Raw genomic sequence first — 25,100 nt, forward strand, 5'->3', positions numbered from 1 at the left:
CAGCTGATTAGCATTTTTTAAGACCTTCTATATGATAGGCACTGTGCTGTGTGCTAAGGATTCAAAGCAATGTAAATGATATTCCATGCTCTCAAGTTGCTCACAGTCTAAGTGGGAGGGACACAACATGCAAACAGCCATTTCTTACCTGCACTTTTCAGTCAATTATGTGACTGCAAAATTGTGTCTTCCTGTTCCCTTCTCAAATCTCCATCCAGGATACACTCGGTGAATATGTAGGTTAATCCTTATAAAGATTTTGTAAAGATAGGAGGGAGAGTAGATATATGAGTGACTAGTTCCTTATATTTTTGGTACTGATGAAGTCCATGATTTTTCCCAGGTATTTCGTATTCTCCCCTCTTTTAAATAATCTCAGACTTTATCCCTAGATGCCTCCACATTGTATTTCCCTAGGCATGTGCCACCTCTGTAAATACTTGGCCTAGTCTAGCTGCTCTTCCCATCTTTCTTGTCAAGCTGCCACTCAGGTAGCAGTGTCATAAAGATCTTTACCAGTCTTTAAAGTATTTCATCTCCTTGTTGTCTTTCTGGCAATAAATCATCTACATTTAAAAGACTCTTCTCTATGGCAGGCTAGGGATACAAATACATTAACCTTGGGATCATGTGGCTTAGTTGGGTTTCTTGTCAAGCTTACTCTAAACTTCTCTCCCTTCACGCTTTATTAATTTATTTTGGTTAAACTTTGTTAGGAAATGGTGATAGTCTGCGTCTGTGTCTTTTATCCATTGCCCATTTTTAAGCTTCATCAGATTGATTAAATAGATCATGTTGGAGTTTTCTCAATTGCAAGCCACATATTATTTTTATTTTTTCCTTTAATATGACATTGATTTTGATGTTTGTTCTAACAGGTCCACCTGCCCATGGACCACTCATTCAAAAATGACTTCCGTATTGTTAACCAGTTGCTTCCTATCAAAATAGAAACAGCTATGTGTGTGATATTATTTGATGCTCCCCATGCCTGCTGGTTTTCTTTTTAGAGCAAGTATGTATGATAAATGAGCATGGGGCTATTGTATAGTCCATAAGCCTTTGGCTTCTCTTGTTTCTTGCACCTGAACCAGGTTTTCCAATATACTTTTTGATGGGCTCCACATCAAATGTGCACCTTTGTCCACCTTTGCATTGATGTCACTTAGGACTCAAGTGTGTGTTGACTTAATTTGGAAGATTTTATTGAGTTCTTCTACAACTTCTCTACCTATTCATTCCATACAGCAGATGTTGGTTCATAAGTGAGGCAGCTAGATGGTATAGTGAATAGCATGCTAGACCTGGAGTCAGTAAAAGTAAAAGCTGATTTCAAATCCTGCCTCAGACACTTCCTAGCGCTGTGACCCTGGATAAATCACTTGACCTTTTCAGTTTCGTTGTCTATAAAACGGGGCTAATCATAGCATCGATTCTCAAGGATTGCTGTGGAGATCAAATGAAATAATACATGCAAGATACTCGGCAAACTGTAAAGTATTGTATAAGTGCTAACTATTGTTATTTCAACATTGTTGAAACTGTTAGAGCTTGTACTTACCTGTCATAGCCTTTGAGAATCTGGGGTCCCCCCCCCCAGATAGCACAATGAGCATTTGATGGAGAAGCGCCTCTTGACTAAGCAGAACAACACATCTTCCTCCCATTTGCACAAATGAGATATGATGAACCGCTGGCAGAAAGATTCCCATCACCCTGTGCTGTGAGCATATGGAAATAGACAAGGCAGTCGCAAAGGGATCCATCTTTTAAAAAATCAAAAGGTAAACTTTGAGCTACTGTGAGGTGATAAAAATCATGGACATTTCTGCTTGTACACACACAATAGATATATTTACACAGACATTGCTGAGTTAAGCATTTTCTAGAAATAATGAAGACTGAGAGCCACATGATAAAAGACTAAGAATACTTTATATACTACACCCTGGGTCTTCTGTTTAACAAGATTCAAAACCTGTGGCTTATTTACTTCTGTGTGCTTCTGTCTTCCTTAAGAGCAGTAAATATATAATTACAAATAAACAATGGAATTGTGCAAACCTCTACCTAAGAAATAAAGCTTTTTTGTGATTAAGTATAGGATTTAAAGAAGCTAATAACAAAATAATACAATGTTATTTGTGTCATTCCTTTCTCAAAACTACCAGTCACAAAACAGACAAGGAGTAGAGTGATTTGCCTGCCTTGCCTATTGATAGCAATCTGTCTTTTTTAATGAATAAAAATTGATTTTCTTTCCCCCACCACTAAAAGAAAAACAAAACCAATAAAACCAATATGCATAGTAAAGAAAAACAAATTCTTTCATTGGCCATGTCCAGGAATAAATGTCTTATTTTGCACCTTGAGGTAGGTAACATGCTTTGTTATCCATCTTCTGTAATCATACTTGGTCATTTAAGTCTTTCAAAGCTGCTTGTTTTTATAGTAATACTGTTGTATAAATAATTCTTTTTATTCTGCTCCCTTCTCTCTATATCGGTTCAGACAAGTCCTTCCAGATTTCTTCAAAAACATCCCTTTCATCATTTCTTAAGGCACAATACTATTCCATTCCATTCATATACTATAATTAGTTCAGTAGCATAATGTGTCTTCATCATTCCTCAATTAATGAGCACCCTTTTGGTTTCTAGTTCTTTGTTTTTTATGCTTATTTCTTTCTTTATCATTTTTATTTAATATTTTATTTTTCAACATTAATATCCACAAGATTTTGAATTACAGATTTTCTCCCTATTTCTACCCTCCTGCCCACTCCAAGATGGCGTATATTCTGATTGCCCCGTTCCCCAGTCAGCCCTCCCTTCTGTCACCCCACCCCCTCCCCATCCCCTTTCCCCTTACTTTCTTGTAGGGCAGGATAAATTTCTGTGCCCCATTCCCTATATATCTTATTTCCCAGATACATACAGAAACAACTTTTTTTCAGCATCTGCTTTTAAAACTTTGAGTTCCAAATTCTCCCCCCTCTTTCCTTCCTACCCACCCTCCCTAAGAAGACAAGCAATTCAACATAGGCCATACATGTATCATTATGCAAAACACTTCCACAATACCCATGTCCTGAAAGACTAACTATATTCCCCTCCATCCTATCCTGTCCCCCTTTATTCACTTTTCTCCCTTGACCCTCTCCCTTTTCAAAAGTGTTTGCTTTTGATTACCTCCTCCCCTATCTGCCCTCCCTTCTATCATCCCCCCTTTTTGTCCCCTTCCCCCTACTTTCCTGTGGGGTAAGATACCCAAATGAGTGTGTATGTTATTGCCTCCTCAAGTCAAATCTGATGAGAACAAGATTCACTCATTCCCCCTCGCCTGCCCCCTCTTCCCTTCCATTATAACTGCTTTTTCTTGCCACTTTTATGTGAGATAATTTACCCCATTCTATCTCTCCCTTTCTCCCTCTCTCAATATATTCCTCTCTCACCCCTTAATTTAATTTAATTTTTTTAGATATCATATAGACATATACATATATACATACATACATACATACATATACATATACATATACATATACATACATACATACATACATACATACATATATATATATATATATATATATATATATATATATATATATATATATATATATATATATATATATATATACCTTTCAACTACCCTAATGCTGGGTAATACTGAGAAAGGTCTCATGAATTATACATATCATCTTTCCATGTAGGAATGTAAACAAAACAGTTCAACTTTAGTAAGTCCCTTATGATTTCTCTTTCTTGTTTACCTTTTCATGCTTCTCTTGATTCTTGTGTTAGAAAGTCAAATTTTCTATTCAGCTCTGGTCTTTTCATTGAGAAAGCTTGAAAGTCCTCTGTTTTATTGAAAATCCCTATTTTCCTTGGAGCATTATATTCAGTTTTGCTGGGTAGGTGATTCTTAGTTTGAATCCTAGCTCCATTGACCTCTGGAATATCATATTCCAAGCCCTTCGATCCCTTAATGTAGAAGCTGCTAGATCTTGTATTATCCTGATTGTGTTTCCACAATACTCAAATTGTTTCTTTCTGGCTGCTTGCAGTATTTTCTCCTTGATCTGGGAGCTCTGGAATTTGGCGACATATTCCTAGGAGTTTTCTTTTTGGGATCTTTTTCAAGAGGTGATCAGTGGATTCTTTCAATTTCTATTTTACTCTCTGGCTCTAGAATATCAGAGGCAGTTTTCCTTGATAATCTCTTCAAAAGATGATGTCTAGGCTCTTTTTTTGATCATGGCTTTCAGGTAGTCCAATAATTTTTAAATTATCTCTCCTGGATCTCTTCTCCAGGTCACTGGTTTTTCCAATGAGATATTTCACATTGTCTTCCATTTTTTATTCCTTTGGTTCTGTTTTATAATATCTTGATTTCTCATAAAGTCACTAGCTTCTACTTGCTCCAATCTAATCTTTAAGGTGGTATTTTCCTCAGTGGTCTTTTGAACCTCCTTTTCCATTTAGCTAATTCTGCTTTTCAAGGCATTCTTCTCCTCATTGGCTTTTTGAAGCTCTTTTGACATTTGGATTAGTCTATTTTTTAAGGTATTATTTTCTTCAGTATTTTTGGGAGTCTCCTTTAGCAAGTCATTGACTTGTTTTTCATGGTTTTCTTGCATCACTCTCCTTTCTCTTCCCAATTTTTCCTATACTTCTCTTACATCTTTTTCCAAGTCCTTTTTGAGCTCTTCCATGGCCTGAGACCAACTTATATTTTTCTTGGAGACTTTTGATGTAGGCTCTTTGACTTCATTGACTTCTTCTGGCTGTGTGTTTTGATCTTCTTTGTCACCAAAAAAAGATTCTTGAGTCTGAGTCTGCATCCTTTTTTGCTGCCTGGCAATATTCCCAGCCAACTACTTAACCTTTGAAGTTTTTGTCAGGGTATATATGACTGCTTGTAGAGAAGAGGGTGCTTTGTCACAAGCTTTAGGGGCTGTGCTGCTGTTTTTAGAGCTACTTCTACTCCACTGTCAATGTAGGCTTTGCCACGGCAGCACTTCACCTCCCCCAAGAACTGCCAACCAGGATTGTGACCCAGATCCAAGCAGGGCACAGCAAGAGAACCTGCCTCTGTGCCAGCAAAGCACTCCTTGCACTCCTGCTCCTATCCATACTTGATTCCTCCCACCATGTGAGCCAGGGACTCGGGAAGCTTCTGATGCTGGAACTCTGGAAGCAGCCACAGGAGCTTCCTGCTGCAGCTGCCGTGCCACCTCCACCACCGCCAGGGCTGGGGCCGGACTGCTTTCTAACCCTATTCAGCAGTTTTCCCACTAACCTGCTCTGTGGTCTTTGGCATTGGTGGATTGAGAAGTCTGGTAACTGCCACAGCTCAATGATTCATGGCCCTCAGGCTTGCTCCGGCTGACTCCCGGTCTGGTCTCTCCTGGCGCAGCCCACACTGGGTTGCACTCACTCCCAGCACCCTGAGATAAACCCTTTCCAGCAACCATCCAGGCTGTCCTGGGCTGGAGACCTGCTTCCCTTTACTATTTCATGGGTCAAATGGCTCTAGAATTTGTTCAATGCCATTTTTTACAGGTGTTTGGAGGGATTTGGGGCAGAGCTTAAGCAAGTCCCTGCTTTCCGGCCACCATCTTGGTTCCACCCCCTAGTTCTTTGTTACTACAAACAGAGCTGCTATAAATTTTTTTTAATCTATATGGATCCTTCTCTGTTTTCTTTGACTTCCTTGGGGTATAGGCATAATAAGGGTATTATTTCCATTTGTGCCAATGAGTTTCTCTGTGCCTCTCACTGCAACAATTTTCTCTAGGCGGAAAGATGAGCTGTGTGGATATCTGTATAACATCAGGTAGAATATAAAAGTGTAATTACAGAAGTTGGTATAAAGTCTTGTAGAAGCTTGGAGGAGGGGAATTGATTGACTTCCAACTGGTAAGATCAAAGACTGTTTCATGAAGAAGATAGCCTTTGAGCAAGTCCTTGAAACATTATAAAAATCTTAACCTACGATAGTTTTTCATTTATTAAAGGGTAATTTTAATATCTTCCATACACTAAGACATCTTTATACTTGTTTGATTGGTAGGTAACACAATAATCAGCCATGAAAGGGTGTTTTTATTCATCTGTGAGGGGAGAGAGTATGTATGGGTTAAATAATTTGGTTAGAGGCCATTTACTTCCCCATACTAAAGCTGCAAATGACTCTTAGACATCACCTAGTCAAACCTCCTTATTTTACGAATGGGAAAACTTAGGTCCCAAGAAGTTAAGTGATTTTCAGAATTAGAGGCAATTCGGTCAGACATCCCCACTGTACATTATACTTGCAGGTTGTGTCCATAGAGGAGGGCTACACTTAGGTTCAGGGGCACCACTCCTAACATTATTGTTCAAGGGTCTCCCACCTGTATGCTTTCCATTAATAGCCAGTAGAGACAGCTAGCTCTTAGCAAAGACATTTACTAAAATGGCATATTAAGACCAATAGCTACAAAACATTCCCCTCTTAAATTTGGAACATACTTTCTCACCAATCCTCCTAGCATCTGTAAGAAGAGTGGATGGAGATTTAGAGTACAATGGTCATAAAGCATACATTTCGAAAATGTGGCCATCGCCACTCACAGCTGCCTGGACCTACAGAGCCTCAAATGACCTTTCTTTCCACGTGGACTCATGAAGCTCCACTGAATAACACATTTCTACCAGACTAATTGCTCAGCTGGACTCCCAGTGTCTGTTCCTTTTTGAAGCTTGACTGCCAGGGTTAGCTCTCTTGAGTCCTTAGCTTTCCTCTTCTGTCAGAGGTTGTTCTCTCTGAAGTTGGTTCTGGCTTGGAGAGATAGCCTCCCTGGATCTGTGTCTTGATGGGGATGTGTGTGCTTCTGGGGATTTCTGGCTCCTGCCTCAATTTCCCCAAACTGATGAACTCTCAGCTTTAATCATGAGCTATCTCCTTCTGGGCAGGTAGCTCGACAGCTGGATGCCATGGCAGATGGGGAAAGGCACAGGTCTCCTCTATTGACAACTCTCATTCTGTCCTCTAAACTGCCTGAAGACTTAGCTATTTAAAGCCCTGAGAGATGTGGATAATTTTACTTCCAGCCAATTGAATTTCCCCTGCAGACTCAATCAGAGAGAGGTGATTACTGGGTGTCAGTATGTTGTCCCTGCATCAGCACCTCATACATTCTTTGACTACAGCAAGTAAGTTGAAGGTGGGATGAGGTGAGAGGTGATCAAATCCCTCCTAACATGCAAAGAACTGAGACCCAGAGAGATTAAATGACTTGTCCCAAAGTTATACAGATAGTAAGTGATCAAAGCAGGATTCAAATCCAGGGCTTCTGACTCTAAATTCAACACTCATTCCAATATATCCCACTTTCGTGCCCAAAGTCATCCATTTGTAGGTGGTGAGGTTGAAATTTAAACCCATGTTGTCTTTACTCCATATCTAGCGGTCTTTACACCGTGCCCTCTGCCTTCCCATATTCTCTATATCAAATCAATTAGGAACTGAGGCTGTATAAAAATTCATCTTCAAGCATCTTCAGAAAGGCTAGAGGAATATCAGCTGCAGAACCAGCCATCATTATTCCAAAACAGTGTGGGTGCTGACGTTTTGCATAAAAGTAGTTGCAGAATACCCTGTGTAATGTGATCGATCTGTTCTTCACTGCCCTTCCACACTGCTCTACTAAGTACAAAAGACCTTGCTTTAAATGTAATTTGGGGATTAAGCCATCGTATCTCCCTGAAGATTCCAATCCAAATACAAATCTATTCGCTGGGTGTGATAGCACATTAAAGCAGGACCATTTCAATAAGAATCAATTCATCATTAGTAGTCATCATCAGTAGTTCTTCAGTAATAAGAGGATGTGACACAGGATGGGGTAGAGAGTAGGAACAGATCTGGTGGCACTACAACGCTTTCCTTGGCTAGGGGGTCGATAGTGGAATGAACACTGTGCTAAATGCTTTATAAAAGATTCTCATTTTGCTGTTATTCCCATTTTATAGTTGAAGAAACTGAGGCATAGGTTAAATGACTTGTCCAAGATCACATAGCTAGTAGGTATCTCAAATGGGATTTTAAATAAGGTCTTCTTGGCTCCAGGCCCAGTGTCTATCCATTGTGTCACCTAGCTGCCACAGGACAGCCTAAAGGCACTGAATTCCATTGAAAAGGTGGGGCAGGGGAAGCTAGGTGGCGCAGTGAGTAGAACACCAGCCCTGGAGTCAGGAGGACCTGAGTTTAAATCTGGCCTCAGACACTTGACATACTTACTAGCTAGTGTGGCCTTGGGCAAGTCACTTAACCCCAATTGCCCTGCCTTCCCCCCTGCAAGAAAAAAAAAAAGAAAAGAAAAGGTAGGGCAGTTGGGAAAGAGAAGGTGGGGAACCTGAACATCAATTTGGGCATTTTGTCCAGTGCTGTCCTGTTTTATATATACCCCAATAAATAAAAGAATGGAGCTTAAAGGCCTGTCGATTTTTGTGTGATTACTTGTCTCTGGCCATTTGTGCAGTGTGAAGAAAATCATGTTGGTCTGGCTAGTTATTCTGAATCACATCCAAGCCTTGGGTGCACCTTTCATTATATTTGTTTCTGGTATAGATTATAATTCAGATGTGTTCATGTTTGCCTTTATCCTGATGGTTTTCCAAAAGGAGAGGGTGTGAGAAAAGAGAGAAATGAGAGCTTAAGATTTGAGACCCAACGTAGGACTTGAGTGTCTAACATAACACATCTATTAAACACTCCTAATTGGGCAGAGTATCTCCTTCAGAACAAAGTTCTCGAAGTCATTTGGAAGTTTGAGTCAGATTCAGAGAACCAACAGGCTCACTTGGAGGCATTTTGCTACTGAATATAGTAATTTGAAGGATTTTAGGACAATTGAAGAAACTTCAAGCATACATCATTTTCAGTAGAAATCTAGGCATTTGGAAGAACTTGCTCCACCAAGAGAGGACTCTTGTCCTTTTACTTTAAGAGAGACTTCTCCTTTTTAGAAGCCAACGGTTGCCAAGCTTATCTCCCACACACCTCATCAGAAAGTCCCTGGCTCTCTTCCCAGCTACCTCATTCTCTTGACCTCATTAGGTGTGAGAGGGAGGAAAGGGATTCACTCAGCTTGGGTGAACTCTTTTGTCCTTATGAGAAATATTCCAGACCCTCCCATGGCTTTTCACTCTTGCTCAAAGTGGGAAAAAGGCCTCCCTCATACTATCCCAGTAGCTTCTGAATGGTGTTCATTCATTCTCTACTGCCAGATGCCAAGCACCTTACATACCCTTAAAAGCTCTGGAGCACTAGACTGTTTTTGTTGTTGTTGAAGCTATTAAACACCATCACAATGGAGAAAATATTGGGAAGTTGTGACTCTTCCTGTTCTCCCCATTCTTCTACTTTCCCTCCCATCTCTTCTTCAGAGATCTTAGCCCCAACAGGTCTTCATTATGTGTAACTTTCCCAGTCTTTCATGACCCAGTTGTCACAGGAACTGTTCTGTAATAAACACATATCCTGTCCATACAAGAATGCATGGCACTAGCCAATGGACGAAGATAAGAGAGTTTGAGTATGACTCACTTGGGGCAGGCAGCTACGTGCCTAAGTGGCATTTACGCAGAAATCCTTGAGTTTGTGGGGGTGTTTCTTCCTGTAACAGTAGGTACTTCAGAACCTTCTTGATAACGCTGGGTCTTGACTTAATCCTCACTCTTGAGAAAAATTGTCTCCAAGCATTATAAGGCACTGGAGCCTCAGGCTCTATACATTGTCTGAAAGTTTGTAGCCTCCTGGTGACACAGGACCCCTGACTCTAGGAAATGGCTTTATTCGTACTTTCCCATTGCAGTCGGGCTTCATTTTATGAATATCTCCAGACCTCCTAAAATCATGAGCCAAGATGAATCTACTGCTATTCATAATGAAAAATAAGCTTTTGGCTGTTGAAAATAATAAGATTTCACATTTTTATAGTGTATTAGTTTACAGAGCACTTTGCAGACATCATCTCATTTGAGCCTTGCAGTAATCCTGTGAAGTAGGTGCTTTTATTATCCCCATTTTACAGGTGAAGAAACTGAGGAAGTTAAATGACTTACTCCTAGTCACAAGCCAGAAATTGTCTGAAGTGGAATCCAGACCCAAGTATCCCTGACTGCAAGTCAGATGCTCTATAGCCAGGGTTTCTTAACTTTTCTTGTGTGCCATGGACCCCTTTGGCGCACTCTGGTGAAGCCTGTGAAGCCTTTCTCAGAATGTTTTTGTAAGTGTGAAACAAAATACATGGGACTACAAAGGAAGGCACTTACAGTAATAGCTAACGTTTGTTTAGCACTTACTATGCACCAGACTGTGTGCTAAGTGCTTTACAAACAGGATTACTTTTGATCCTCACAACAACCCGAGTCGGTAGGTACTGTTATCCACATTTTACAGATGAGGAAACTGAGGCAAACAGATTGAGTGACTTGCCCAGGGTCACACAGATAGTAAATGTCTAGGCCAGATTTGAACTCAGGTCTCCCTGATTGGATTCCAGGTCCAGTGTTTGCTATCTGCAGTGCTACTTCGTTGCCAATTATATTGAAAAACGGTTATCAAATATTTTTTTAAAAACAAGTTAATGCACCCCAGAGTAAGAACACTTCAGTCTCCATTGTGCCTCTTCTTTTCCTAATATTTGAAGAAATTGTGTTCCTGGGATCGTTGTTAACTGTTAACTATTTTCTAGGTTATCTAACCAAACTTCTGCAAAACCACACTGTGTATGCTTGTGATGGTAACCGTTTGAGTCTTCAGTGCCCTCGACATTCTACAATTAGTGTCCAGTCAGCATTTTATGGTCAAGATTACCAAATGTGTAATTCACAGCAGCCTGCAACCATGATGAAAGACCACTTAACCTGTGTGGCACCCACAGCTCTGCAGGTATCGCACTTTATAGATTTTTTTTGAATGCCAGAATGATTTTTAAAATACACACACCTATGTATACATATATATATTAAATATACATGTAATGTAAAATTCGGATGTACTTCACTTTAAAGCAAACCCGATCTGTAAGATTCTAGATTTACATAAACAATAAATTGGTGGTTGGGAGTGGAAGGATCATTTGCTTTACAAAGAGATTAGCAGTGGAATTCTTTCTACAGAAAGCTTCCTGAGAATAATTTAAGTATTATTCAAATTACAAAAATTCAGTTTAGTTTACACATTGTATTTATTGTATAAAGTGAGGTACAAGTATATTAAGTTTCAATTTTACAGTTCCATAAATACTTTGATAAGAAGAGAAGGTTAGTGATACTTCTGGATAAACAATAAATATATTTTGTTAGGCAAGCACTTAAGCCCTAGAAAAATAAACTGCATTTGTGCAATGTCACACAAGGAGTGAGGGGTCGGGTTAGCATTTGAACCCAGGTCCTTTGATTCCAAATTCATTGCTCGTTACATTATAGTGCATTGCCTCTAAAAGTCACTTGACTTTAGATAAAAAAAATATTCCTCAAGTATTCTTTTAATTTTGTTGAAATTAATGTGGTATGACCTGGCTGTACTAGAGAACAAACAGGAAAATACATTGGTTTTAATTAGCCATAGGAACCTTAGGTAAAAAATGAACCTGTCATATTTAAGGGCAGGGGAGAGGGAGAGATAGGATTAATAATAGCAACAGCAATGAAAATAACCAATATTTAGATAAGGCTTTAAATTTTGCAAAGCACTTTATATACATTAACTTATTGGATCCTCACAGTAATCCTGGGAGCCAAGTGCTATTACTGTTCCCATTTTCTACATGAGGAAACTGAGGTTCAGAGTGGCTGTATGACTTGCCCATAGTCAGATAGCACATGAACATCGGAGGCAGGATCCAACTCCAGAGGTCGCCTGAGTCTAAGTCCAAAGCTTTTTCCACTATGCCATCTACAGTGAATTAAGTGTTGGACTTGATTTCAGGAAGACCTGAGTTCAGATCTAGCCTTAGTAGCTGTGTGACCCTGGGCTGCCTCAGTTTCCTCAGCTGTAAAATGGAGATAATAATAGCATCTACCTTCCAGGGTTGTTGAGGATCAAATGAAGTAATATGTATAAAGTCTTAGCTTATTGCAGTGCCTTGAACATAGTAAGTGCATAATACATACTTCCTCCTTTCTTCCTTTTTCCCTTCTTCCTCCTCCTCTTCTTTTTCTCCCACCCTCTTTTCCTTCCTTCCTTCCTTCCTTCTTCCTTCCTTTCCTCCCTCCCTTCCTTCCTCTTTTCTTCCTTCCTTCCTTCCTCTTTTCTTCCTTCCTTCCTTCCTCTTTCCTTCCTCTCTTCCTTCCTTCCTCTCTTCCTTCCTTCCTCTCTTCCTCTCTTCCTTCCTTCCTTCCTACCTATAGTGCAGTTTCCCTTCAGACTCAGAAGTATTCCTCTGAAATCACACCTGACATGAGAAACCTATACATTTTTTTCACTCTTCTTTATGGCTTCCATTGAGTGGCTAGAATGAGTATGTTTGAGATGAATTTACTGGCCTAACTTCTAGACTTTGCTACTGGGTCTTGGTGTCAAACACCCAGCCAGAGGGCCACTCCTGAGTATAAACATAACCAAATTAAAATGTAATTGGAAAATATTTAACAAAACAAATAAAAATAAATAAAACATAGATAACGTTGCATTTTAAAAACTAAGCAATATCTGTCCCACAGGGGTCCTTAACTACATTTCCTCTTGGCATCCTTTCCTCTTAACTACCTATTTTGAAGGTGGTATTGACTTATGGTCTGTTTCTATTGCTCTCCCCTGTCACACTAATTCCTGGCATACTGACCCATGGCATACAAACCCTGGCACCTAGGCAATTTACTGCCTTCCTCAGCCCAATAAAAAATTTTATGGGAAACTCCAAAAAGCTGAAAGTTGCACCCCTTTCAAAGTTTTGTGTCTGGTACCTTATAATTCTGTAGTACAAGCAATTAATTGCCTCTCTCACTGGTGCTGGCTGTTGACCAGGAATAATAAAAAAAATTATTTTTAGACTATTTTTGTTTGTTTGCATCTCAAAATTTAGTCAGCTTATTGCAGAGACAAAGGATTATTTTGGTGCCTTTATTTCAACCTTGGTAGCTTGAGGCTAGGCTGAATGTCACCACAGAGGGCATATTGAAGTGTTCCCACAGAAATGATAACAGTTGTTGGAGTCCATAAGTGAATGTCAACAGGAAATCCCTACTCAGAGTATTTACCAGCCAAGAAGCGATGGTAGTGCACTTTCAATAGAGCCTCTTCTGAAAGTACAGCTTGCTTCTCCTTCAGCATTATCTAAAGACTGGATAATTTAACAATGACCCGTAGGCCATGTGAAAGTACAGATAATCATCAGGAAAAAAATGCAGTCTCATGAAATTTTGCAGTTTCCTGAGTCAGGTTCTTGACTTAGCCGTGGATCTTGCTTTATAGCTGATATGTAAATAGACATTGTTTGATGTGGACAACCAACAGGCCCACGGAGATATTTAGTGCATCATGACGGAAGAAGTAAGGCTGGAAAATATTTGGTAATTTAAGTCTGACATTCAGCCAAAGGAATACTAGAAGGCATGGACCGAATTCTTAAAAGAATAATTTTATAGTAGTCAATGTCCTTTTACTGGAATCAAGTCTAAGATGCGTGTGCTTATTAGAGACTAGTTTTGTTACATTTTGTGACTAGGTTTTGGAGTACTGTGCTATAACAGGGCCTTATCTGGGACAAAGAGTCCTCAGTGTGCATTTGCAAAATAGATTCATTAAGAAACACGCAAGCTGATGGTAACAAAGAGAGACATAGACAGACACAAAAAAAGCTTCTAAACCAAATTTTGGAAAGAGATTTGAAGAGTGTTCTACTGGGAATGTAAAAATTATATCATAAAAGAAATGCGTCCCCAAAATTTTTCATTTTAACATTTGGAGGGTAAAGTCAATATCCTGTGTAACTTCGTGTCTTGGTTAACAGTAATAGAAGGCAAGGATAGAGTTTGGATTTCCAAATTGCTGCAAATGGCCATCATTTCATCCCATTGTGAAGGGATCATGTCTAGGAATAAGGAATTCACTGTGTGACATTGACCAGGCCACTTAACCTCTCTAAAGCAGTTTCCTTATCTATTTGACAAAAAGAACTGGAATAGATCATTGTTAAAGTCCCTTCTAGCCAGAGGTGTGCTGAAGCCCACTCGTACCACTTTGAGAGCCCATAGTTAAATTTTCAGAATGAGCAACACCTCCAAAACTGGCAAACACAACTCATAAGGACTTGATTTATTATTGACATAAGAAAGTGATGGAGAAAATGTAAGGATGCACACTAAACTTAAAAGTGTGTTGTACGTTTTGTGTGTGTGTGTGTATACACACATATATATATATATATATATATATATATATATATATATATATATGTATGTATATGTATATGTACACACACAGACCAATTATAAAACATTTATCAGCATGGCACTGCTCCTGGCTCAAACCTTCCGTGATTCTGCTCATGTTCTCTGGTACTCGGTTAGCCTTTGGCTTTTTTTTTAAGGATTACTAGCAATGATGTAATAAATAAAACCTGATAGTGGGTGTTTTCTCACCTGAGCTTGCCAATATTTGACTAGGTATTTTTACTTATGCACTATGAGACAAAGAGTCAACCTGATTACCCACAACCACCACAAAAGCCAACAGTTACTTTACAATGTATTCTGTAGCAAAATGTTTCCTTCTGCTCAGAATATAATTGCAGCTCAGGTTTTAGCTGTGTTACAGACTTGTATATTTTTCAAGGCTATCCTTTTTTGCTTATTATTTTAGAAAGTACTGGATGAATGCCAGAACCAGAGAGCCTGCCAACTTCTTGTCAATAGTCGTGTTTTTGGACCTGACCTTTGTCCAGGAACTACTAAATACCTCTTGGTCTCCTTTAAATGCAAACCTAGTAAGTACTTTTTTTGGTGGGCATATATTTGAGGGGTGTATGATTTGTTATAGTTATTTATTTTATTCAAGCTCATGATGAAAGCTCTGTAATTCCCAATCTATGTGATTTTTAAAAATACTCTATGTTATTATAAAACTTTATGAACATATGTAAAGTCAAGACTAGGGTTGGGAAAGGTGTAGCTGCCCAGGGTGCAGAGGGGCATGATGATGAACATTTGAAAAATATAGCATTGTACAAATCTACATATAGCTAAATGCCAGAAAGTTCTGATCTCTATGACATGTAGATATTATTTTTGTGATATGAAGTTGAATGTATTGTGGTGAATGGCCAAATCCTCTATGGGGACAGTGATAAAGGAGTACACAATTTCTCAAAAGTGTAGTCAGAGTACAGAAATGCCTTTTCTTAACTCTGTCTTCCTTCTGATTGTATTTCGCTGCTTCAGTTTGGACAGGAGAGCTCCTGGATTTAATGCTTCCTCCTACTTTAAAAATCAATTTGAAAAACTTCCTCTGGCATTCTTAGATAATAGAATGGTACTTAGTGTTAGTTTTGTGCTATGTTCTTGTCAAACGTAACTCATTTGTTCCTTTTAGTAAACTGAAGTAATTTTTACTGTAGTTCAGCAGATTTATATCATCAAGGTGGAGACTCATTCCACTGATATAGACGCACTACCTTTTTAATGTTCATATCTTGGCCATGTTTTCCCATAAATCCTTCACAGACAAGTTATGCAGTAAACTAAAGACCTTCCTCTGGCTCTTTTAATGATTCAGTAATTGTCAGTTCAAGATGCTGAATGTCCAAATGTTGACTTTCACTCTTGCTGCCTGACCAGCCCATCATAGATGTTTTTCTTTATTTGACTTCTAGCATTCAAGTCATTATTGGTAATATACTGCACCTTATTTATTCCTACTATCTATAGTGAGTCTGTTCCCTTTGGTTCAGTCTTGGAGAGCCAAAGATAAAAGTAATATTGATAAATATATATTACAAGAAACTTTTTAATGAGCATTATTATGCACATTTTATTGTTAAAGCTTAGAGATGTTTGCAGACTTTTCCTTGATTAACAGCTAAATTACAGGAATATTTTTTTAATACAGGTTTCCTGACACTAGGTCTAGCTCACTTCCCATTCTTTCACCTTCTTCATGAAACTTTTTCTAATCTCCCATCTGCATTTTAGCATTGTCATTTTCTTTATTTTTTAATTTATCTTAGTTTTCAACATTTGTTTCCACAAGATTTTGAGTTACAAATTTTCTCCCCATCTCTATCCTCCCACCACCCCAAGATGGCATGTATTCTGATTGCCTCTCCCTCCAGTCTGCCCTCCCTTATTCACCCCATCTCCTTCCCCACCCTTATCCCCTTCCCCCTTACTTTCTTGTAGGACCAGACAGATTTCTATACCCCACTGCTTGTATATCTTATTTCCCAGTTGCATGTAAAAACAGTTTTTAAACATTTGTTTTTAGAACTTTGAGTTCCAAATTCTCTCCCTTCTTCCCTCCCCACCATCCTCCTTGAGAAGGCAAGCAATTCAATATACGTTATACATGTATCATTACACAAAACACTGACTATATTTCCCTCCATCCTATCCTGTCCCCCTTTATTCAGTTTCTCCCTTGACCCTGTCCCTTTTCAAAAGTGTTTGCTTCTGATCCCCCAGTGTGCCTTCCCTTCTATCATTCCTGCCCCCATCCCCTTTCCCCTTACTTTCCTGTAGGGTAAGATACCCAATTGAATGTGTATGTTATTCCCTCCTTAAACTACATCCAATGTGAGCAAGATTCACTCATTCCCTTTCACCTCCCCCCTCTTCCCTTCCATTATAACAGCTTTTTCTTGCCACTTTTATGTGAAATAATTTACCCCATTCTATCTCTCCCTTTTTCCTTCTCCCAATATAATCTTTTCTCACACCTTAATTTAAATTTTTAGATATCATCCCTTCATATTGAACTCATCCTGTGCCCTCTGTATATATGTGTCTCTGTGTGTGTATGTGTGTGTATACATATATATATGTGTGTATATGTGTGTGTGTGTGTGTGTGTGTGTGTGTGTGTGTATTCCCTTCAACTACCCTAATACTGAGAAAAGTTTCATGAGTTACAAATATCATCTTTCCATGTAGGAATGTAAACAGTTCAACTTCAGTAAGTCCTTTATGATTTCTCTTTCCTGTTTACCTTTTCATGCTTCTCTTAATTCTTGTATTTGAAAGTCAAATTTTCTATTCAGCTCTGGTCTTTTCATCAAGTATGTTTGAAAATCCTCTATTTCCCTGAAAATCCGTATTTTGCCCTGAAGTATTATACTCAGTTTTGCTTGGTTTTAATCCCAGCTACCTTGACCTCCGGAATATCATTATTCCAAGCCCTTCAATCCCTTAGTGTAGAAGCTGCTAGATCTTGTGTTATCCTGATTGTGTTTCTACAAGACTCAAATTGTTTCTTTCTGGCTGCTTACAACATTTTCTCCTTGACCTGGGAACTCTGGAATTTGGCGACAATATTCCTAGGAGTTTTTCTTTTAAGATCTTTTTCAAGAGGTGATCAGTGCATTCTTTCAATTTCTCTTTTACCTTCTGGATCAAGAATATCAGGGCAGTTTTCCTTGATAATTTCTTGAAAGATGATGTCCAGGCTCTTGTTTCGATCATGGCTTTCAAGTCGTCCAATAATTCTTAAATTATCTCTCCTGGATCTAGTGTCCAAGTCAGTGGTTTTTCCAATGAGATATTTCACAGTGTCTTCCATTTTTTCATTCTTTTGGTTCTGTTTTATAATTGCTTGAATTCTCCTAAAGTCACTAGCTTCCACTTGCTCCATTCTAATTTTTAAGGCAGTATTTTCTTCAGTGGTCTTTTGGACCTCCTTTTCCATTTGGCTAATTCTGTCTTTTAAGGCATTCTTCTCCTCATTGGCTTTTTGGAGCTCTTTTGCCATTTGGGTTAGTCTATTTTTTAAGGTGTTATTTTCTTCAGTATTTTTTAGGGTCTCCTTTAGCAAACTGTTGACTCATTTTTCATGATTTTCTTACATCATTCTCATTTCTCTTCCCAATTTTTCCTCTACTCCTCTTATATTGATTTTCCAAATCCTTTTTGAGCTCTTCCATGGCCTGAGACCAGTTCATATTTTTCTTGGAGGCTTTTTATGTAGGCTCTTTGTTTTTGTTGACTTCTTCTGGCTGTATGTTTTGGTCTTCTTTGTCACCAAAGAAAAATTCTATAGTCTGAGTCCTTTTATGCTGCTTGCTCATTTTCCCAGCCAATTACTTGACTTTTGAACTCTTTGTCAGAGTATGACTGCTTCCAGAGTGGAGAGTGCTCTGTTCCAAGCTTCAGAGATTTTGAGCTGCTGTTTTCAGAGCTACTTCTAGACACCTGTAAATTTTCAGTTCTTCTGAGGTGGTATGATCCAGTGGGAGGTCCTCCTCTCCTGGCCTGTGCTGTGATCTGTGAGTGATCTCAAGCACTACTTTCTGCTGTGTAACTACCAGGAAGACTCCGTCTCCACAGCCACCACAAGCTCTGCCACACCAGCGCTCCTCCTCCCCCAAGGACCCCCAGGCAGGACTGCAACCCAGATCCAAGCAGGGAAAAGCAAAAGAAAGCTGCCTCAGTGCCAGCAAAGAGATTCCTGCACTCCTGCTCTCATCAGCCACTTGATTCTCTCCACCATTTGTGGTCCTGGAGCTCTGGAAGCAGCGACCTCTGCTGCTTACAAGCAACTTTAAAAGCTTATCTGATTCTAGAAATTTTGATTAAAAGCAAGTAAAGGAAACTATTGTCAAGTTAGGGATGGGTTTTATTGTTTTATTTATTTTAAATATTTTTTATTTTTATTTCTTTCAGTAGCTCAAAAGAAACATGAGATATGCACATTTAGAGACATCTCCATCTCAAATGTTCACACAGATTATTTGTGTCTGAACTGTGGTAGAGCCTTCTAAGCTTGTGTTGGTCTGATCAGCTATAGTTGGAGACACTGTATATTGACCCCAACATTTTGTCATTTTGGTGCTCTTCAGGTATGAAAGATAGCAACCATTTTTCGACCAGTTGACTTGGAAAGGCATTTAAATTTCTTTCTATACCATCATATTTGGAAGAATAAGTTATTTTTTGTGTGCCTACACTGCTGTCTTTTAAAAACAGGCAAAACTTTGGTATTATTTATAAGGCACACAGCAGTAACTTGGTTTTAGTTCTTCAAATTTTTGAAAAGTACCAGGTCCCAGCTCTGGGCTAACATGAATCTTGTTCAATCCTTAAGAACCCTAACCGCAGAGGAGGGAGATTCAGGCTTTTTCTTACACTCATGTGGCTCATTATGCTCCCATCTCAGAGTCCTAGGGAAATTCTAAGGTATCCCAAAAGGAATGAAATTCCTTCTATAAAAGTTGCTCAATGTACAAAGTAATGACTATTAAGTATGGGACTGCTATTTATTACCTCCACCACCAAAAAAAAATTATTAAAACGCAAAGGACCCTTAAAGTCCTCTATATACCCTTAGTGCTTTGCACAGTTCCAGAAACATAGTAAATGCTTAATAGATGTTTGTTGCTGATTGACAAATACTTGAAACATGAACCAGTAGCCCATCGCTCTTATTAGACTCTCCTAGAAGATAGGAAAGACTCAGTGGTAACTAAGGAGACAGCTGACCAGATTTCACTTTTCCCTCAGCCTGCGCTGTCTGAGCAACCACTCAAGCTCCAAATCTTCTGGTCAATTCAGTCATGGCTTAGGCTTTCAGGCTTTAGGATGATCCCTGCAGCGGTTAACTCCTATTCCAAGTAGCACTACAGTTGGCAGCACCTCTTAAATTCACAGGGTAACCGTTAAGTGTTGGAAATATTTAAGTCTCAGGATGACTGTTTAGACTGGAAATGATGGAGCCAGTTTGGAAAAGGTTTTACATGCCAAAGAGAGAAATTTATATTTGATTCTACAGGTAATAGAAAATCACTTGGGTTCATGGAGAGGAATGATATCAGATCTGTGCTTTAGGAAAATCACTCTGACAGCTGTGTGGAGGATGGATTTGAGCAGAAAGAGGCCTGAGGAAGGAAGACCAAATAGGAGGCTATTGCAGTAATAGTCCAAGCCTGGTGAGGGCCTCAATTCATTCAGGTACTAACTATGGAAGTAAAGAGGAGAAAACATAGATGAGAGATATTATGAAGATAAAAATGACAAGATCTGGCAACTGAATAGATATGTGAAAAGGATTGGAGATGACAAGGAGGTTATGAATCCTAAGGATTGGTCCAGGCTGCTCTATGGACTTCCCCTGTCATGCCCAGATCTTCATCCTGAAGCTGCACTCCAGCCCTGGAATTCATTCATTGGATGTACCCTCTGCCTTTGTGTCCTCACTCTGGGTGGCTTCTCTCAAAACCCCCATTTAAGGAGGGCTCCAAGGGCAGCCATGTCTCTCCTTCCTCTCCGGGCTGCAATCTGGACTTCCACTATCATATTCCCCTCCAGGGGACCTTTCTCCTCACTCCATCCTTCTTTTCAGTTTCAATTTATGTGTAGTCTTTCCCCATTAGAATGTAAGCTACTTGAGGGCAGAGACTTTCTTTCCATTTGCATTTGTTTTCCCAGTGATTAGTACAGTGCCTAACACATAGTAAAGGCTTAATAAATGCTTGTGGATTGGCTGGCTCATTGAAGGGAAAGATAATGAGTTATGTTTTGGGCCTGTTGAGTTTGAGATGTCCATAGGACAGTTTGAAGTGCCAGTAGGCAAATGATGGTGTGAGACTAGAGCTTAGAAGACCTCCCCAGAGAAGTACCAGCACTTAAAGAACGTTGCATACATAAGCCATTTCCTGACTGGCCAGGAGATCTGGAGCTCATGAGTTGCTCAGAGAGTAAAGATCTGAGATGAAAATGAAATACCTACCTTCCCAGAGAGTATAATGTGTATGACAAGTTATTCCCTTTATGTTTATCTGTATTCATTAAAGAAGAGAGCTGGCTGTGTACTCAAGACAGAGCTATACCTGGTAGCTGAGAATTGGAAACTGAACTCTATAGGTTTGCAGGATGGGTCGTTCGGGCCAGGGTGACTACTTTCAGGTTCTAATATTACCCTTTGGAGTTATAGTCCTAGTACTACAGACCACAAGTCCCTGCTGTTCAGTCAGTAGGCACATTAGCTTTTAGGATGGCAGTAGCTGTACAGTATTTACCCAATTAACTCAGGGTCCACTCTCCCAATACACACAGTATCCTGGGGAAAAGTGAGTTCGAATTCAGAGTACAGTGGTAGTGAGGCACACATTTTCTGTTAGCAGTGTGGTCACACACTTTGTAAAGGGATCACCAAGTGTTAACACTTTGTTAATATATGTTAACATCTCTTCATCCTTAGTTATATTAACTAGCTAGAGGGAAACTGAATGCCCCTTTATATATGCATTGGAGAAAGCTTGTAGAGAGAATGAATGAAAAAGCATGCATTAAGCACTTATTATATACAAAACACTATACTGAGTATTGGAAATACAAATTGAAAAACAGCCAGGATTTCTTTTCATTTCGCAACGTGGCTAATATAGGAATGTTCTGCATGATTTCACATGTATAATTGACATCATATTGCTTACTTTTTCAATAGGTGGAGGAGGGACTAGAAGGAAAGAGAGAATTAGGAACTCAAAATTTAAAAAAAATTAATGTTAATGACTCATGTGAAAATATGTTTAATAAGAATGTATATGTAGAGCCTATTTCGGACTGCATGCTGTCTTGGGGAGGGGAGAGGGGAGGGAGGCGGAGAAAATTTAAAACTTATGGAATTGAATGTTGAAAATTAAAAATAAATTAATTTATTAAAAATGTTAAAAATAAATAATGTGTATATGTATGCATATATATGTATACATATCTGTATGTGTGTACATGTGCTATGTATGGGTGTATATGTATACATACATATACACCCATACATATACATTTACATGCATGTATGCATGCATGCAAGGCAAACCAGTCCCTGACTTCAAGGAGCTCATATCCTAATAGGAGAAAGCAGAAAATGTAGTAGGTTTCAGTGGCAAGTCAGATTTAAAGGCCCTGGAGACCTTAGGATGCCACCATTTTAAAGCAGTTGACAATGCACCTGCTTTCATGTCATTTTCACTGATAACACCATCCATTTCTGACTTTGAATTATTTAACAGGCCAACAACTTCGGTAATTAGAACTTTGTTTTCCGGGTCTTCAGTAGCCATGATGACTGAGGAGGCAGATGCTGCAATACTGCCGAAACAGTTGCTAGTTCACATCTCCAGAATGAAATGAGCAGAATCAGGGAAACAATGTATACAATTTATATTTCCTAGCATATAGTTGGCATGTAACAAATGCTTTTTGATTGATTGAGTAGATTCTTTACAAAAGATTTATGGAAAGACATGGACAAAAATTAGACAGGATGAAAAGTCATGGATCAGTTGTGATCTTCATACCAGTGGAAGATATAGCTTTATCAGTTAGCTAATAGCTCCCTCAAAAGATTTTCCTACTTCACTGCCTCCTGAAATCATTGTGCCAGAGTGACCAAAAAAAAAAAAAAGAGTGAGAGGTGCTAAGAATCATCAAGTCTTTTGTTCACTGTTTGGGTGGCAGGACTGAGAACTTCTAGGAACTTCTAAAGGCAGCTGAAAAAAGCCACTTTCTGATGGTACTACCTCATTTTGTTTTGGTTTCAGATGAATTCAAAACGAAAACTGTCTGTGAAAACCAAGAGCTGAAACTTCACTGCCATGAGACAAAGTTTCTCAACATTTATTCTGCCACCTATGGTAGAACAGCATCTGAGAAGGACATCTGCTCTTTTGAAAAAGATTATCTTCCTCAGTTTGGTAAGTGTTATCATTATAGCATTTTGCCAAAATGGATTAAGAGCTGAGGTAAAATATTTCCCCCCAGGAGATACAGATTATACATAGCCATTGGAAGATGACCCTATGTTAAGTTTATAATAAGTGCGTGGGGAAAGGGGGGAAAATTAAGCAGAAAAGAGATATTCCATTTTCTATAAATTGTTCCACAGTTTGTAAAGGCATCCTCTTAGGTTAAAAATTCAGAATTGAAAGCCAAAAAATCTGCCTTGTATTTCAGTTTCCATCAGGCATTCTTATTAGAAATGTTACTGGGAATTTATTTGTAATTTGGGGCTGAAATCTACTCAGGGTCAGAATTTAGGATTTTCAACACTTTCCTCTAAAAAGCACCCAAACTTTGTTTAGGATTAGTGGGTGTGAGGAGGCACCAGGTTATATTGAAATGAGTCACTGGCTCTAAAATAAATGCCCTGTATTCAAATCCCACAGTATTTTCTCCCAACCCCCAAGTTAACTGGGTGACCTTGGGCAAGTCACTTAATGTCTTAGGTTCTTAGTTTCTTCATCTGTTAGATGAGGGTTCTGTAAAATTAGATGGTCTCTGAGGTCCCTCCCAGCTCTTTATATATTAGCCTAGCCTGAGAAAAGTGTTATTGTTGTTTATCCTTCATTCTTGAAGAGGACCAGTGATGTCTGGAGGGTGGTGGCTTGACTTGCAAGTAAATTGGATTTAGGTGAGCAGAGTTGGGCTGTCATCAGCCTCACGCTCCTCTAGAATCATCAGAATCCAGTGATCTACTGGCCCCAGATGCAATGGGAAACCTCGGCCTTTTTAAGCTGAGAAAAGTACGTTGTCAAGTAGGAACATCTCTTCTTCTGTTAGTTGAGAATAGGGAATTTGAAATTCTATTGCCTAACTAAATCCAAGAGGCAAAGCCAGGAAGTCAGATTAATAGATAAGCACTGGGAAATTTATGAGGTATGGGCATTAGAACAAATGCTACTGAATCAGAAAGGTCTGGAATCCTGAAAAGTCCCTTCTTTACAAGAGTTCTGCGGTGAGCATTATAGATCAGTTCTGCTAAAATATAAAACCAAGTAGGAGCAAGCATTAGCATCTCATAGATATACATTTAAGATGAGCTATTATTCCAGATATCAAAGGGGAACAATTTCCTTCTTTTTTCATCAAGCTGACTGACATTTGGAACAGAGCCACCTTGTATTAGGGCAGTCCTAAGAGCTCCAGAAAGGGGCACCTATTTGCTGAGAATCCAGGAAGACACAACAAGCCCAAAGCAGTGAGACCAAATGAGAAATGTACGGGGAAAATGGAGAACATTCCTTGTCCGCTTTTCTCTGACTCCATGGTCAGTTGATTTTATACAAATCATCATTAATAAGAGTCAGCCAAAAAGTGTTGGACATTTTAAATGTTATATCATTTTATAAGGTCAACTTTTCATCCAGAAAGTAATAGCTGACATTCGTAAGCTTAAATTTGCTAAGTGACCCTCACAATAACCCTTGTGAAGTAGATATTCCCATAGTCATTTTTATTCATATACGCACATGTATTCTTATACACATTTTGCCAATGAGGAAACTCAGACTCAGTGGCTTATCCACAACCACAGAACTAACATGTGTGGGTTTCAAACACTGGTCTCTCCTGACTCCAAGCCTACCACTTTTCCCACTATGCCATTTTTGTTGTGGTGGTTGTTATTCAGTTGTTTCCAATTTGAAGTTTTCTTGGCAAAGATACTGGAGTGGTTTGCCATTTTCCCCTCCACCTCATTTTATAGATGAGGAAACTGAGGCAAACAGGGTTAAGTGACTTGCCCAGGGTCACACAGCTAGTTTGAGGCCAGATCTGAACTCACAAAGATGAGTCCCTTTCTGACTTCAGGCCCAACACCACCTCGGTTCCCTGTACTACATCATATTTCCCTTCACTTTTACCTCTAAGGATCCCTCTTTTTCCCCACCATTTCAACCTCCAATGCTATAATAAATTATGTTTGAAAAAAAAGTAAAGTACTATACAAATCTAAGTTACTTCTTTGGGACCAGAGAGACAGATATTGTAAAATACAATATAAGAGACATCACGGGAGAGTGAGAAGGGGACTGAACTTGGAATTAAGATGTGGGTTCTTGTTCCAGCGGAGCATATAACTAGCTGTGTGACTTGGGGAAAGTTACTTAATCCCACCAG

General features: G+C 39.1%; 1 protein-coding gene across 2 annotated transcripts in view; it reads left to right on the forward strand.

Annotated features, from left to right (window-relative positions):
- EVA1C (eva-1 homolog C) overlaps positions 1–25,100 on the forward strand; it is a 98,132-nt gene that overhangs the window by 26,249 nt on the left and 46,783 nt on the right. The window contains exons 2-4 of one of the 2 annotated variants that reach the window (XM_036745617.1): positions 10,748–10,944; positions 14,860–14,983; positions 22,745–22,897. In XM_036745617.1, coding sequence (XP_036601512.1) covers positions 10,748–10,944; positions 14,860–14,983; positions 22,745–22,897 — 474 coding nt within the window. The remainder of the gene's footprint in view (positions 1–10,747; positions 10,945–14,859; positions 14,984–22,744; positions 22,898–25,100) is intronic. The other variant, XM_036745616.1, reaches the window with a different exon arrangement.

The sequence above is a fragment of the Trichosurus vulpecula genome, chromosome 2, assembly GCF_011100635.1.
Source record: "Trichosurus vulpecula isolate mTriVul1 chromosome 2, mTriVul1.pri, whole genome shotgun sequence".
Taxonomy (NCBI): domain Eukaryota; kingdom Metazoa; phylum Chordata; class Mammalia; order Diprotodontia; family Phalangeridae; genus Trichosurus; species Trichosurus vulpecula.